The sequence below is a fragment of the Hippichthys cyanospilos genome, chromosome 2, assembly GCF_059441005.1.
Source record: "Hippichthys cyanospilos isolate Australia breed blue-spotted pipefish chromosome 2, RoL_Hcya_1.0, whole genome shotgun sequence".
Lineage (NCBI taxonomy): Eukaryota > Metazoa > Chordata > Actinopteri > Syngnathiformes > Syngnathidae > Hippichthys > Hippichthys cyanospilos.
This window is the reverse complement of record NC_142370.1, coordinates 13,598,337-13,611,673: the sequence shown is the minus strand read 5'-3', so window position 1 is coordinate 13,611,673 and position 13,337 is coordinate 13,598,337. Positions and strand designations below refer to the sequence as shown.

At 42.1% G+C, this 13,337-nt stretch overlaps 3 protein-coding genes across 3 annotated transcripts in view; 1 reads left to right on the top strand and 2 right to left on the bottom strand.

Moving 5' to 3' along the window:
• Window positions 1-4,262, top strand: part of nid2a (nidogen 2a (osteonidogen)) — a 44,170-nt gene extending 39,908 nt beyond the window's left edge. The window contains exons 47-50 of the mRNA XM_088441643.1: window positions 299-456; window positions 959-1,082; window positions 1,171-1,283; window positions 3,676-4,262. Of these exons, the coding sequence (XP_088297769.1) occupies window positions 299-456; window positions 959-1,082; window positions 1,171-1,283; window positions 3,676-3,686 (406 nt within the window). The 3' untranslated portion in view covers window positions 3,687-4,262. The remainder of the gene's footprint in view (window positions 1-298; window positions 457-958; window positions 1,083-1,170; window positions 1,284-3,675) is intronic.
• On the bottom strand, window positions 4,248-9,454 carry rtraf (RNA transcription, translation and transport factor). Its single transcript, XM_088441729.1, has 8 exons — window positions 9,301-9,454; window positions 8,521-8,645; window positions 8,240-8,339; window positions 7,252-7,329; window positions 7,070-7,158; window positions 6,913-6,981; window positions 4,715-4,763; window positions 4,248-4,648 (listed from the first exon to the last, which is right to left on the bottom strand). Exons 1-8 carry the CDS (start codon window positions 9,359-9,361, stop codon window positions 4,494-4,496), a joined length of 726 nt encoding a protein of 241 aa, XP_088297855.1. The 5' UTR covers window positions 9,362-9,454; the 3' UTR covers window positions 4,248-4,493.
• A 1,317-nt stretch (window positions 9,455-10,771) lies between these two features.
• Window positions 10,772-12,271, bottom strand: sap18 (Sin3A associated protein 18). The gene is made up of 4 exons (XM_088408051.1): window positions 12,086-12,271; window positions 11,542-11,651; window positions 11,122-11,244; window positions 10,772-11,032 (listed from the first exon to the last, which is right to left on the bottom strand). Exons 1-4 carry the CDS (start codon window positions 12,155-12,157, stop codon window positions 10,876-10,878), a joined length of 462 nt encoding a protein of 153 aa, XP_088264177.1. The 5' UTR covers window positions 12,158-12,271; the 3' UTR covers window positions 10,772-10,875.
• Window positions 12,272-13,337: the final 1,066 nt, after the last annotated feature.

Sequence of the window (13,337 nt, the reverse complement as noted above, 5' to 3'; positions counted from 1 at the left end):
AACAAACTCGCTAGTTTTTTTTAGTCAAAACCTTTCTTTACATAATGTTCTTTACACCCCCACTATTTTGAACATGGTATTATGATAAATATTTGTTTGTAGAATATGAATCAAGCAGGAAAATACACCTGTTTTTATATCTCAGAGAGGCGGCCATTTTGGCACTGGCTTTCGACTGAACATGACACCACGGTGCCCGCTTGTGTTTTGTATTACCATTAAAAAGAAGAGGAAGAAAAAAAAAAACCCAAAGTGGAAATAAATGACCCATCCCCAACCGTCTTGTGTTCCTTTGCAGTTCTCTGTACTGGACGGATTGGAATCGAGAGGCTCCCAAGATTGAAAGCGCGTCAGTGGATGGTCAGAATCGCAGAGTGGTGGTTTCTGAAGGGATCGGTTTGCCCAATGCTCTGACGTACGATTATTCTTCTGGGCACATCTGCTGGGCCGATGCTGGTAAAGAAAACACCTGATTAAGCCTGATTTCCGTTCCCGTCATTGAAATCTGGACATACTAATTCTGCATCTTTGTCACTTTGATTTTTTTTTTCATGTTTTGTGAAACATTATGGAAACACAATTGCATACACCGTCTATATGAATTTGATTCAACCCTTGCAACAGTGACTGTAAAATGTAGGCGGGTTCTGATACCAAGTATCGGGCCGATGAAAGTGGATGGCAGCGGATACGATTATGGGCCGTCTCTCTGGAGCGTTTTTACGATCTCAGACGAGAATTTACAGATTATAAGAATTCAAAAAAGATCCAAAATGAGAAGAATAGAAAACAGCCATTCATTTCATGAAATTTAAAGGAAAATGCTATATTGGAACAGGTGTGTTTCCGCCATTGTTTTTTTTTGGGGGTGGGAGGTATCGAAATGACTAGCGGTATCGGTACTCAATATCGCTATGAGTTCTACCGCCGTTAATTTGACTTATTGTCTCTGTGTCAGGTACGAAACGCTTGGAGTGTATATTCCCAGACGGTTCGGGGCGACGAGTAATAAACCCCAGCCTCAACTATCCGTTTAGCATGGTTTACCACAGGAACCACTTCTACTACACTGACTGGAGGAGGTGAGCGTCTTCATTTATTTTTATCCGTTGAGCGCTCAACTAATGAGTGCTGTTGCTTACATTTTGCTCCATGGACACTTCTTGGCAGGGATGGCGTGATCACAGTTAGCAAAGACAGCGGTAAGCTCACCGATGAATATTTGCCGGACCAGAGGTCTCACCTGTACGGCATCGCCATAGCAACCTCCCAATGTCGATCAGGTGAGCGGTCACCTCCACTGTTTTGGTTTGAACGTGCTCTGTTGGCGCACTTTGGTACCATGAGATAGTTTGACCCAACATAAGTTTTGTTGTTGTTGTTTTTTGTTTGTTTGTTTTTCGCGCGAGTCGTCATTTGACCAATGTTTTGCTTTTACTTGCCGGTAGAAACATGAAATTTGTGAATCATTTTTCAAAACAAGGCTTTAAGCCATTTATTGCCACTCCAGTTTACTGTACTATCAAATTTAACATAACATATGAATTGCATGTTTTCTTAAATTTACTACTACTTTACTTCAAACACATCTGGTAGGGAAATACACGTAGACAAACAAAATAACAATCTCGCAGGCAAATATTCTTAAAGGGGAAGTCGAGCCCAAATTTTTCTTGAAAATAATATGTTCTAGGGCAGCTCGGTGGCTCAGTGAATTGCACGTCCACCTCACAGTTAAAGCGACCCGAGTTCAAATCCACCTTGCTCGAGCCTTCCTGTGTGGAGTTTGCATGTTCTCCCCGAGCCCGCGTAGGTTCTCTCCTGGCACTCTGGCTTCCTCCCACACTCCAAAAACATGCGTGGCAGGTGTCCTTAGGCCTGATTGTGTGTGTGAATTGTTGTTTGTCTCTGTGTGCCCTGCGATCAGAGCAACTCACATAACGTGGCTTACTGATTGGCCTCAAGGTGACGGAGACAGCACAATGTCAAATCTGTTGAAGCAAAAAGTGTCGATTCCTTTGTGTGTGCTTTTTATTACAGTACATATTACCGAGTACCGTTTTTCCTCATTTAAAACCCGCGTTACATTGTTTCTCAGCACTAAACGGTCGTACATCTCAGACAAATCAAGTGAACTGCCATTTTTCAGTGATCTCATCTGCCATTCAGTTTTTCTTTAGGGTACGCGTAGTGACACATAATGACATTGTCAACGGTAAAGCAACGTAATCCCTGTGTGCCTTGATGTCCAGTGATGAAACATGCTACTTGCAGTTCATGAGACCAAAGAATACACACGCCCACTGGTGTCAATTGATGCACTGATGTCATCTATGAGACTTTTTGTAAACACCTGTAAAGTACAAAGTATCAGTCAAAACACACACACACACACCCATAATATCCTATGTACCTGAGAGGCTAAAGCTCTAATAACAGCAGGCCGCTTCAAAGCCGTTGTTGCGCAGTGTAATTGTGAGCCTGATGACAGCTTTGAAACACGTCGGCTTGAAAGCTGTTATTGTTCAACAGGCACACAGTAAAGTTGTTGGGTGTCGCTTGCTTTGTCAGTGGAATGAAGTCAGACTATTCAGGCTTCGCTTCGCATTGTTAAACCCGCTGGCAAAATTCACACGGCGCCTTAAATGCTATGCTAGTAGCAAGATCTTAAGTAACTCCGTCACCGTCGTTCCGCCTGTCTTTTCAATCAACGGTCTTCGCCGTGTCACCCAAACGTCATTCCGTTGCTCAATCCCGTCATCATCATCGTCCCCCCCATCATTATTCCGCACAAAAATTAATTTTTCATCCTACTAAAAAATTGGACATTTTTCGCGATGAAACGTCTGAAAAAAACTGTACTCTCTACAGGTTGGCCTGAAACAAAAGGCAAAAGCTTAACTTCACAGTCTTCACTTAAATCATCCAAACCAAGTACAAAAGACAAAATAAACTATTCATACATCACAAAGCTAAGTGTGCGTCAGCACTAGACAGCAAAAAACAACTGTGTCCACTGGGATCATACATATCAAACGGCATGTATATTCAAATATACACAAATACAACGCCAGAGGAGTTTTCCATTTAATTCCTTCAGCTAAAATAAGCTATTGCTGACTATCTGTACAAAACATTTGCATCCTTTACTACTTTTACTGCAAGTCAGCAAATACGCATGATGAACATGTCTGGTCTTGTGAAGCCCTTTGAAACTCGGTGGCGATACAAGAGCTACACAAATAAATTTGACTTGACACCCGTAATCAAAAATGTTAGCTAAAACCGAGCACAGGAGATTGTGCAATTATTTCACAATAAGCAGTGGAAAGTCATTGTCTATAATTGATGACTGACTGAAGTATTTTTTATGTACAATACTTGTACATGTAATCGTTCATCTTGTGTCACATGACCAACAGGTGAGTTATGACTGGTCATTGCCCGAGCCTCGAGCACAGGTCACAGTCGAGAAGTGGAAAAATATTTTCAAACGCATCAATTGCACGTATCCACTTACCTAAACAAAACATGATCTTTTTTACTGCTGAAACATGGCTAATGGCGGTTCCGATGTCACTCAGCAAATGTGCTTGATATCAAATAGCCAAAACAGATTCCTGTGAAAAGTTGCAAACCTTCCTCCTGCTAAAAAATGTTGTGTGTGTTTGTCAGGGAATCACTAAGAGCGGAGCGGCAGCCACACGGTCCTTTGGTGCTAAAGTTCTGGGGCCGTTTTTTGAGCCGGGGTTGTGACGAGCCCTCCCGATGTCCCTCGGAGGAAAAAGATGCTCCAAAAGGGACGCGGCTTCCTGTGGATCAGCTCCCACCTCCCCACCTCTAAGATATAACCCGCACATTAAATGTTTTGTACATTTGTTTTGTACCTCTTTTTTTTTTTTTTTCCGAATTTCTATATGCTAGTTTGTTTTTGTAGCCACCAAAGCCTGAGCACAATATCACATTTTGTGTGTGTTAAAGCAGCAAAGAGCTGTACAGAACTATGTAAGTTACTATGCAGTCGTTAATGAACTCAATTTACAGTAGCTGGGCAATAAAGACAGGAACCATGTGGAAAGCGCCATCCGAACGAGGAATGTAATCAGATTACAATCGTTAAGGCCTCCCTCCCCGTGGGTCGGAATGCAGCAGCCCCACATATTCCACCAATTCCTTGCACCAACTAATAGTCTCCCACCTGATTTTTTCCTCCCTTTACAAGATGTGGTATTTATAACATTAAAAAGTGTTTTGGTACTGGACTCATTGTTTATTTTTTTTCTTTCAGTTTGTGGATCTGTGAAAGCACACGAAGGGGAACAAGAAGCAAACCAAAATTTTCATTATCAAAATAATAAATGACTGTATCAGGTTTAAACAAAGTGGTGTACAATTGAAAGCTAGCAATCCGCACAAAATTATCACTCGAGAAAAACCGATGTCGACGGGCTTTCGAATCCTGATGGCAGTCCTCCGGAATTTCCCGATGGCCCTCATCTGCCAACCTTGCCCAGCCTGTGATCCGTTTTGGGGTCCGCAATAACTGCTTGGACTGCGACGATGGCTTCGTTGATCCGGTTCTGAAGCTCCCTCAGCTCCTCGATGTGGAGCAGGCGTAAGATCCGAGCCGCTTCGTTGAGCGCGGCGTCTGCAGAGACCACGAGTCATTTCTGTCCTCCTATGTTCTTAAATGAGGAAAAGCGAAGATACTCACCGCCGGTGTCGAAACCCAAGACGTGCTTGTCTAAGGATACGGGGACACCCTGAACACACGGAGAGAGGATATTTCATTCCTGAGCGATTAGGGGATGCGGTTTCTATAGAAATTGTGTGCGAAATGCTCAACTGGTGATGCTGTTAGATAAAATGAAGTGTAAAATTTGGTCAAAAGATATGGAATAGGAAGAATTTGGCAATGGTGGAATTATACTGTATATATAGGTCATGGGGGCAGCAGCTTCAACAGAGAATCCCAGACTTCCGTCTCCACAGCCACGAGACAATGTCTCTCCAGTGTCATCCCCGGGGCCTCCTCCTGGTGGAACAGGCCCGGAACAACTCACCCAGGAGGTATTCGGGAGGCATCCTAACCAGAATTTCATCGAAGCTGTCCGCAAGTTGTTTTCCATGGAAAACTGAAACCGGGATTTTTGCCTTGATGGCGCGTAGGCACGAACACCAGTCAGCACCCGTACCCCCCACCCGAAGGCACACACACCTGCTCTGCGCCTCTCGCCGTGGGCAAGTCAACAGTGAAAAGAGTCCAAGCCCTCTGGAGAGGACTGGCATCAGAGCCCAAGCTGTGTGCGGAGGCAAGTCCGATTATGGCTAGTCTGAACTTTTATGCTTCGCAGACTAGAACAGGCTCCTTCCCTGTCAGAGAGGAGACATTCTATGTCCCTAAAGTCCATGGAAAAGGGCAAAAGGAAAGGTGCTTCAACATTTTTACTCATCATCAGGGGTGTGCGAACCCTGCTTTGTCTGGCACCTAACCTCGGACCTGTTTGCCAGGGCTGACCCTGCAGCCCAGTGAAAATGCTATGCAATGTTCAAACTTTTCGGAGGGGTGAATTCAACCATTTGAATGGTTTTTGAGTGGAACTGAAGGAAAACTGGGAAGTTTCGGAAGATGGAAAGTCATTCCTAAGGATCCTGAAATTGGTGAATCTGAAGTTAGGCTTTGTTATGGTTTCAATCAGTTGAGAAACGAGGAAGCAGAAGAATAGCGACTCAATAATGATATGGTCCTCTGATTCAGAGTAGGGATGGGTTTGAAAGAAAGAAAAAATTTGATCCGATTTTTCTCTTCACTACCTAACTCAAGCTGTAACAAAACGAATGACTGATAAACTGTATGGCATTCAAAGGTAATACCTCACTCCGCCACAGGGTGACGCACATCTAATACTCTGTCAAAGAGATTTGACTGGTGAGCTTTGTGATGAACTTAACTATCCCCTAGAAAGTATAAAATACAATGTGAAAAAAAAAATCACACAAAATACTAATTAACTCACTTATATTAGTGACTAATGACTTGCTTTCTTGTTAAAACAATCAAGTGTGTATATAATGACGTGGGGAGCGGTTTTCTCTAATCTGGGTTTTGGTGAGCAAGGCCCCAGCTTGCTAAAACTAGGCCCCAATACTATATATATATATTTTTTTAATAAATCTGTAACACAAATGTTTTACCCCATTTTGATAGGCAGCATCATATTTTATTGTGATAAAGGCATAGAAGAGGCTGCTTAGCCAATCACGACTCCGAGTAGGCAACCGCGATGCTAGCATTGTTGAGTGCAAATTGTGAAGCTATCTAAGATAAAATGATTGTATTTGTGTTAGTTATTTCATTTAGGTTATATAAAACCATAAAAATAGAAATTTCTTGTGACTGTCTTCTTGTGAGTCATAAATTAAAATCAGGGTTTTCAACCGAAGAAATCGAGATGAATGTAAGCTATTACTGATTAGCTTTGGTAATGGATGCTACAGATAATTTTTAAGTTTACAATGTGTTTTTGCCACTTAATTTATGGAAGCTGACTCGGCATTATTTTACCTCTGTTTTTTATTTTGATCAGGTCATACTCAACAACAAACATGACTGACGTAAAGGAATTGGCTTCAATTGCAAATATTAATTTGTTAATTTGCCAAGTTAGAGCGAGAAGTTTCTGTTGAGAATATCTTCCACAGGACGATACAATTGTTAATACAAACGAAAATCCGAGTGAATTTCGAACCGAATCAGTTTTTGTAAAATTTGATACACAGTCGTAGTAACGGACGAATACGCTTTAGGATTTGTGAACGAATGCCAACTGGATGTTTAGCAAATGTAGTAAATTCCAATAAAAAGGCAGCATGAAATTCACGGCTTCTGATTTGGTCCGTTAAAGTTTTTACCTCTTTGCTATGGCTGGCTTTAGCGATGGCCTCTGGTGAAAGCCTTTCTTGGATGAGGATACGAATGGCCTTTCAGGAGAGGACAAAAAAAAGATCACATTCAATGCAATGAAATACGGCATTTGATCTGGTTAGATTGTGTGGGGAGAGCACTCACTTTGAGCATCACCAGGTAATCGTCATGCCGCTGTATCTTGAGGATGTTGGCCAGGGCGAGCACGCCGGCTTTGAAATCTGGCGAGTCAACTGAGGACACAAGAAGATGGCAATGGCCTCAGGTGACCCACAAGTACGTTTGAGGAACCGGCGACGAGGTGTCTGTTCCCATCTGATACCTACTGTCCAGATTGACCAGAGCGTCTGACGTTGCCCTATTGCTGGAGGCTTCCAGTGTTGGACAGTTTCTGTACTTGTCCACTAGGTGGAGACAGAAAACACACAATGATACATCATGGTTAAATACAGTGGGCTGCCGTGCTACGAAATTAATCCGTTCCGCGGTTGGGTTCTTAAAACGAATTCGCCGTTTACATAACATTTATGTATACAATCAAAAAACACGATGAATACAAAAATATGGAAAAGATTTATTTACCTTTGAGTGGCGCTTATTATGCCTATAATCCCTAGTAAGGGTAGTCAAGGCTAGCGTAGCTTCGTATTTCTTGATTATCTCCAGCTTCATTTCCATATAAATCATCTTCTTACTTCTCTCTTTAACATCACTAGCATTCTTGGGACCCATGGCTAACACATTCAAGTTTGAATTAAGCAGTAAAATGCACTATAATTACGGTTGTGTAACCACTCACGATAGAACAAAGCTATACAGTTCCGCCATTTTGAAACGAGTGAGGCCAACCACCATCTCCGTGAGGAGATCGACCAATAGCAGACCAGCATTGTAGTGACGCATTGCATGGAGGTATTGATGGCAAAAGTAAATAAGTGCAACTACCTAAAAACGCCTGCAGATGGAGACCAAACAACACAAATACAGCCAACCCCCTAGGGTCATGACAGTTGTTTTTGTCACAAAACCGTGAAAATACCATAGAGGGGACGAAAAAACTCAGTATTCCACATCGCAACATGAAAAAAATGTTAGCCAGGGACGCTGTAACACGGGGTCCCCTGTATAGTGTTTGCAAGAGCGCATGTGTTGGGGGAGGGGGGCATTGGTGGCTAACAAGACACTGTATTACTGTTTCCCAAGGGGCCATCTCTAGATAGACATTTATGAAAAAAGTCTTGCGAGCCGCTAGTGTGGCGGTAAAGAGGTTGCAGACCACTGAACTAAATACACAAAAGCCTGTTGGCGTCCTACCGTTGTCTCCATATTCATATCGCACAGCCAGGCCCAGCAGCCAGTCCACCGCCTCCGCTCTCTCGGTCGCTCCAAAAGGACAGTTGACGTCCTGCAAGTACTGCGCAAAAAATACATAAATTTTGTGGTTTATACTCACCACATTTGTCTCTTAATGTGACAAGCTAACCTTTCAGTCAGATAGCGCGTGAGTGGCAAAATACAGTGTATCAAAAAAATTCCATGGTGACCTCCACCTCTTGTACTGGATATCGGGTGGTAGAAGAGAGCAGTTAACTAACCTTCTGGTACGCTTTGGGCCAGTCTGAGCTGGGGATGTTTCGTAGGTTGCCTCGGTCTTCAATTTTATAGTGTCGAATCTTCTGGTCCTCCAGCCACACTACAAAGTTCCTGAACTGGGTTTCATCTAGGTAGAAGATATCCATCATGTGTTTTGGACTACTAAATTAAAACTGAGTGTTTGGGTTTAAGTGTATAAAGACAAGTTGTTTAATCGTTTATGCAGTATCTTGTCCAAGCTTAAAACACCCTTTGACTTAATATGACTCGGCACTGCTGTATTGTTTTTTTTTTTGTTTGGTTTTAATTTTCAATTTGATTTGACTAATTTTATCCTATGTACTGCCCTTAGTACGCAATATTGTCGGTTTTATAAAGTTAATTCGTTTGGTTTCACGTGATTGGAAGGCTTCATAAATACAGTTTAATATTTTTCAACTAATCGATTGATTAATCAGTTATCGGAATTTTATTCTGCCATATATCAAAATCTGCATTGGCCCCAAAAATGAAAAATTCCATGTGAAATGCCCATGCACTTCTAAGTACATTCTTCGTCCTTGCAAACGGGCCAATTCAATGCATCTTCAAGACCTAATTTTAACCATCATTTTTACAATGCAAGTATGCATACTACTACAACATGAGTTTGTTCCTCCTATCTAAGACCAAATAGGGTGTTCTAATAGTGTGCAGAAATGTCATCCAGTAGTGAGGGGAAACGTCATCAGAAAAAAAGTCGTTGAACTATTGCAGTGGCTTTTCATTCCAGTAGGTCTTACCTGTACAGTCGAATCCATTCGGGCTATGATAGTCTAAGGCGGCCAGTTTTCTCCTAAACATTTCTACGTTGGCTTCAAATTTATCCAGCAGAAATGTTCGTCACGTTTGCAAGGATATAATGCCAAAACCTGCCAGTTGACGGCGGTACGCATGCGCACAAGTGATTGTTCTGTTGGAGCTTCCGTCGTTTTCTTCTTCGGTAATGCATATTGGCGTTTTGTAAAATACCTTCAGCGCTTTACCGCTGTCTTCTGAAGTGGAGTGTGCACTGATCAAGTACTGAGAGACTACCGGCAAACAGAATTAAAGATACAGTATTGTGGATCATCAAAGTATTTGGGAACGATTAAAGCATCTCCATTATTTTAAAATACCATTAAGTATTTCATTTGCTATATTTAAAAAACAGTTGCACAACCAGTCTACCATTTGGGATGCCTCATAGTCAAAAGTCACCATTTAGCCCGCCTACGTTTGATATTGAGGCAAATGGATTTTTTTTTGTAATATTGAACAAAACAAATCAGCGCTAATGCAAACAGTTAGCTGTTAACCAACATAAAAACAAGCTTGTGAAAGTGCCATTTTCTGATAGTAGCAGCGTTATAGTCTGAGTGATTTTTTTTTTAAATGTGGAAAAATGGCTTGGGGAGCAGTGGTTAGCACGTCCGCCTCATAGTTGAGGCCTCATAGTTGAGGTACCTGAGTTCTAACCCATCTTGCTTTGGCCTTCCTTGTGGAGTTTGCATGTTCTCCCCGTACCTGCGTGGGTTCCGTCCGGGCACACATGCTTCCTTCGAAAACATGCATGGCAGGTGAATTGGACATACTAAATTGTCCTTAGGTGTGATTGGGTGCGTGATTGGTTGTTCGTCTCTGAGTACCCTGTGATTAGCTGGCAAGCAGTTCAGGGTGTCGCCCGCCTACTGCCCGAAGTCAGCTGGGATAGGCGCCAGCAAGCCTGCTAATCTTGTGAGATTAAGCAGTTAAAATAAATGGCTGTATAGATGAATGTGGAAAATACAAGAGGACTTAGGCAAAAGGTTTTGCTTAAACAGTTTTAAGTCTCTGAATCTCAAGAGCATAATTACCACTAGATAAATGTTGCAATACAACACATTTATTACAAGGAACCCATATTAACAAAATCATATCCGCCCTAAAAATGTTTTTGATTAAAAACTTTTGGCATCTTCTTTGATATGTAAGTTGATCAATAAAATATAGTGAGTAGGAAGGGAAATAAATCAATTTTGGAAGGTGCTGAAGTACTTAGTATCTATTTTAGATCAAATGTAGGAATCCCTGTTACAGTTGGTCTCAGAACAGCTTAAGTTTACCCAACAGGTGCACATTATAGTGTTTTGTGCATGAATAATTGAACATTTCTCATTGGTCGGGGGACTTGAAGGATAGCGATAACATTCACATTCATTAACACTCACAGAGGAGCCAATAACAAAATAAAACTTTCAAAAAGAGGGACATATGTTTAATGAACATAATATTGTACTACATAAGGAAAAAAGATGTTTTAAGATGATTAAAAAAAAAAAAGTCAAAAACGTATTCGCTCAAAAGGGCCTCATTCTTGGTCCAAGAGGTTGTGCTCTATTCGGAGGTGTGATGGCAATGTCCAGATAGTCTCCAATCTGGAAGCGCTGAGACTGCAGTGTCATGGAGTCGTCGGCACACTTCTTGCCAGACACTGTATTGCCAATTTCTTTAAAGCTAGATGACGAAAGAGGGCAAAGGAGCATTTTTATCAGTGCCGTGAGCAATGCGAATAATGCAAAATAACGGGAGCGCTTGGTACTAACCGATACATTTTCCCTCGAAGGTCAGGGAAGACGATAGCAAAACTGAAATGGGTTCCTTTTTTTCTGGCCTCAGGATACACTTCCTTCACGAGGCTAGTCAGCTCCCGCAGAGTAGCGTCCATCCTGGAACAAGCAGAAAAAAAGTGTCACAGTCTACATTCAGAAATTGCACTGCTGGGCAAAAAGAAGATGCAGAATTACTAGAAATACTTTGGTTATTACTTTGATTAGAAATGCGAACGACTTATTGTCGTTGGAAACTTTCAATTAGAAATTGAACACAGTAACGTGTGCCTGAAGTGCAATTAATATTTGCATACATTTTGAATCATCGTCATGTTGTAGTGTTATATCTGTAACATGGTTTGTGTACAGCTTGAAAAAAAGGAACAAAATATGCGTTTTCCGATGAATTCTCACCATGTGTATATCTGCAGCTCGCTGGAGGGAACATTGCCACGGGCAAATTCATCTTGTCGGTGGTGTCGCCCATTGTTGGTGGTGAAAACTCGCAGGAGAAGAGGGCAAGTCTGTGACAAGGACAAGTTGATAAAAAAAATATCTATGTTAAAAATATATTATTTTGGTAGCGATATTTCCGGAAACCCTTTGCGTCGCACCTACTGTTGAGAGTGGATGAAGTATTTTAAAAGCACTTAAAAAGTCTTCAATCACAAAAATTCGGGACACTTTTGAAAATCTAGTACAGCTCAATTCAGTGCTGTTTAACTTCTAACTTCAATACCTCCGAATAAATTGTAACACTGTAATGTCATATATTTTAATGTGCTTGTTGAGCAATATGTTGCAATCGAATTATTTCGCCACATTTGTTTTTAATTTCTCAACATAATAGAATAACAGAAACAACGGGACTGAAAATACGAATAACACGTCCGAGGGACACGCTAGTTAGCTTTCTGCTAACAGCTAACCCAAGACACACATGCGTTGCACCGCATACCTTTTCTCTGTCGATTGGCTTCTCAGTTTCCTTCTTGATCTCTTCCTGTGTAATACGCGATTCAAGGGCCATTGTTCGATCAGTAAAGCTACTTGATTTGCGCAGTTTAGTGGAATTTCCACCGCCTCGTTTGGATCGGCTCGTAGCAAATATGTACAGGGAACAAAAACCGGCCACACGCTTTCCGTTTCCGGTTCGCGACCGCCCTCTACTGTTTCGGAGTCGTTGTCATTTCCATAGACGTTGCATAGTTGCCAAGACGGCTGTCCGCACTCTCTGGCAATGCGTCACAGCGAACACCATATTGTGACAGTCAATATGTTCCGAGCATTACATGCGAGCATTACAAGGCAGCGTGAAAGCAATGTTTTCTCCAAAAATTCAAGTCCTCCAGAAGATGGATTGTGTCACATGATAACATCTGTTTGATTTTTGACTTGTCTGATAGAAAATTGCATCATAAAATATCAATACACATTAGAAAAAAAACAAAAACTAAAGAAAGGCGCCAACCAAATTTCAAAGAAGTCACTATAACACAGTTTAGCAACAATTTGATTGCTTCAACCAATTTGCTCTTAATTTGAGAATGTACTGTTTCTGTCAAGGCCTTAAAAGCATGTTAATATCTCATGTAACCCCTTAGTCACGTCATGCACACCCATTTGAGAACCACTACGAAAATGGGAAACTTGGGTCTCAATCATACTGAAAAAAGTAAGAAAAGAAGGATGTAATGACTTTTGATACATTCTGTAATCATTTCAAAAAGTGATGAAATGATCTAAAACAAAAAAAAGTAATGACAATGCTGGGCATACACATGCTTGCACTTACTCCTCCCTCCCACAAACTACCCCACGAGCTACCCAACCTTAGCCACACATAACACTACCCCCCCACTCCCACCGCCACCGCCACCCCCCCAGCCCCCACCACCCCGTGCACCCCCTACACGGGGGCACACTATGTGACAGAGGCGGATGGCCTTGGCCACGCGGGACGCAGCCGCTACGCTTGGCCTTGGTGGGACTCGTCGTTCCACGCGCGCCTTCTTCACACTGGACTTGCTTCCTACCTTCTTTTGTTTCGGTTAAACTTACTCTCTCAGCCACTCTCTCTCTCTCTCTCTCTCTCTTTGTGCCCCCCATCCCCACTCCCCACCCTCCCATCCCCACTGCTCATCACCCCTACTCCACGAGTGGTCGCCTCCTACCCACCTGTGGGAGAAGAAGGATTGGAGAAGACTCGC

Excerpts from the sequence above, each read along its gene's own strand:
- rtraf (XM_088441729.1), bottom strand. The coding sequence starts at position 9,361 with ATGTTTAGGAGAAAACTGGCCGCCTTAGACTATCATAGCCCGAATGGA. Across the intron at positions 7,330-8,239 it reads ATATGAATATGGAGACAACG|TGGACAAGTACAGAAACTGT; the intron begins GTAGGACGCCAA and ends GTCTCCACCTAG. Across the intron at positions 4,649-4,714 it reads CTTGGGTTTCGACACCGGCG|ACGCCGCGCTCAACGAAGCG; the intron begins GTGAGTATCTTC and ends TGGTCTCTGCAG.
- sap18 (XM_088408051.1), bottom strand. The coding sequence starts at position 12,157 with ATGGCCCTTGAATCGCGTATTACACAGGAAGAGATCAAGAAGGAAACT. Across the intron at positions 11,652-12,085 it reads AGCCAATCGACAGAGAAAAG|ACTTGCCCTCTTCTCCTGCG; the intron begins GTATGCGGTGCA and ends TCCTTGTCACAG. Across the intron at positions 11,033-11,121 it reads CTTCGAGGGAAAATGTATCG|CTTTAAAGAAATTGGCAATA; the intron begins GTTAGTACCAAG and ends TTCGTCATCTAG.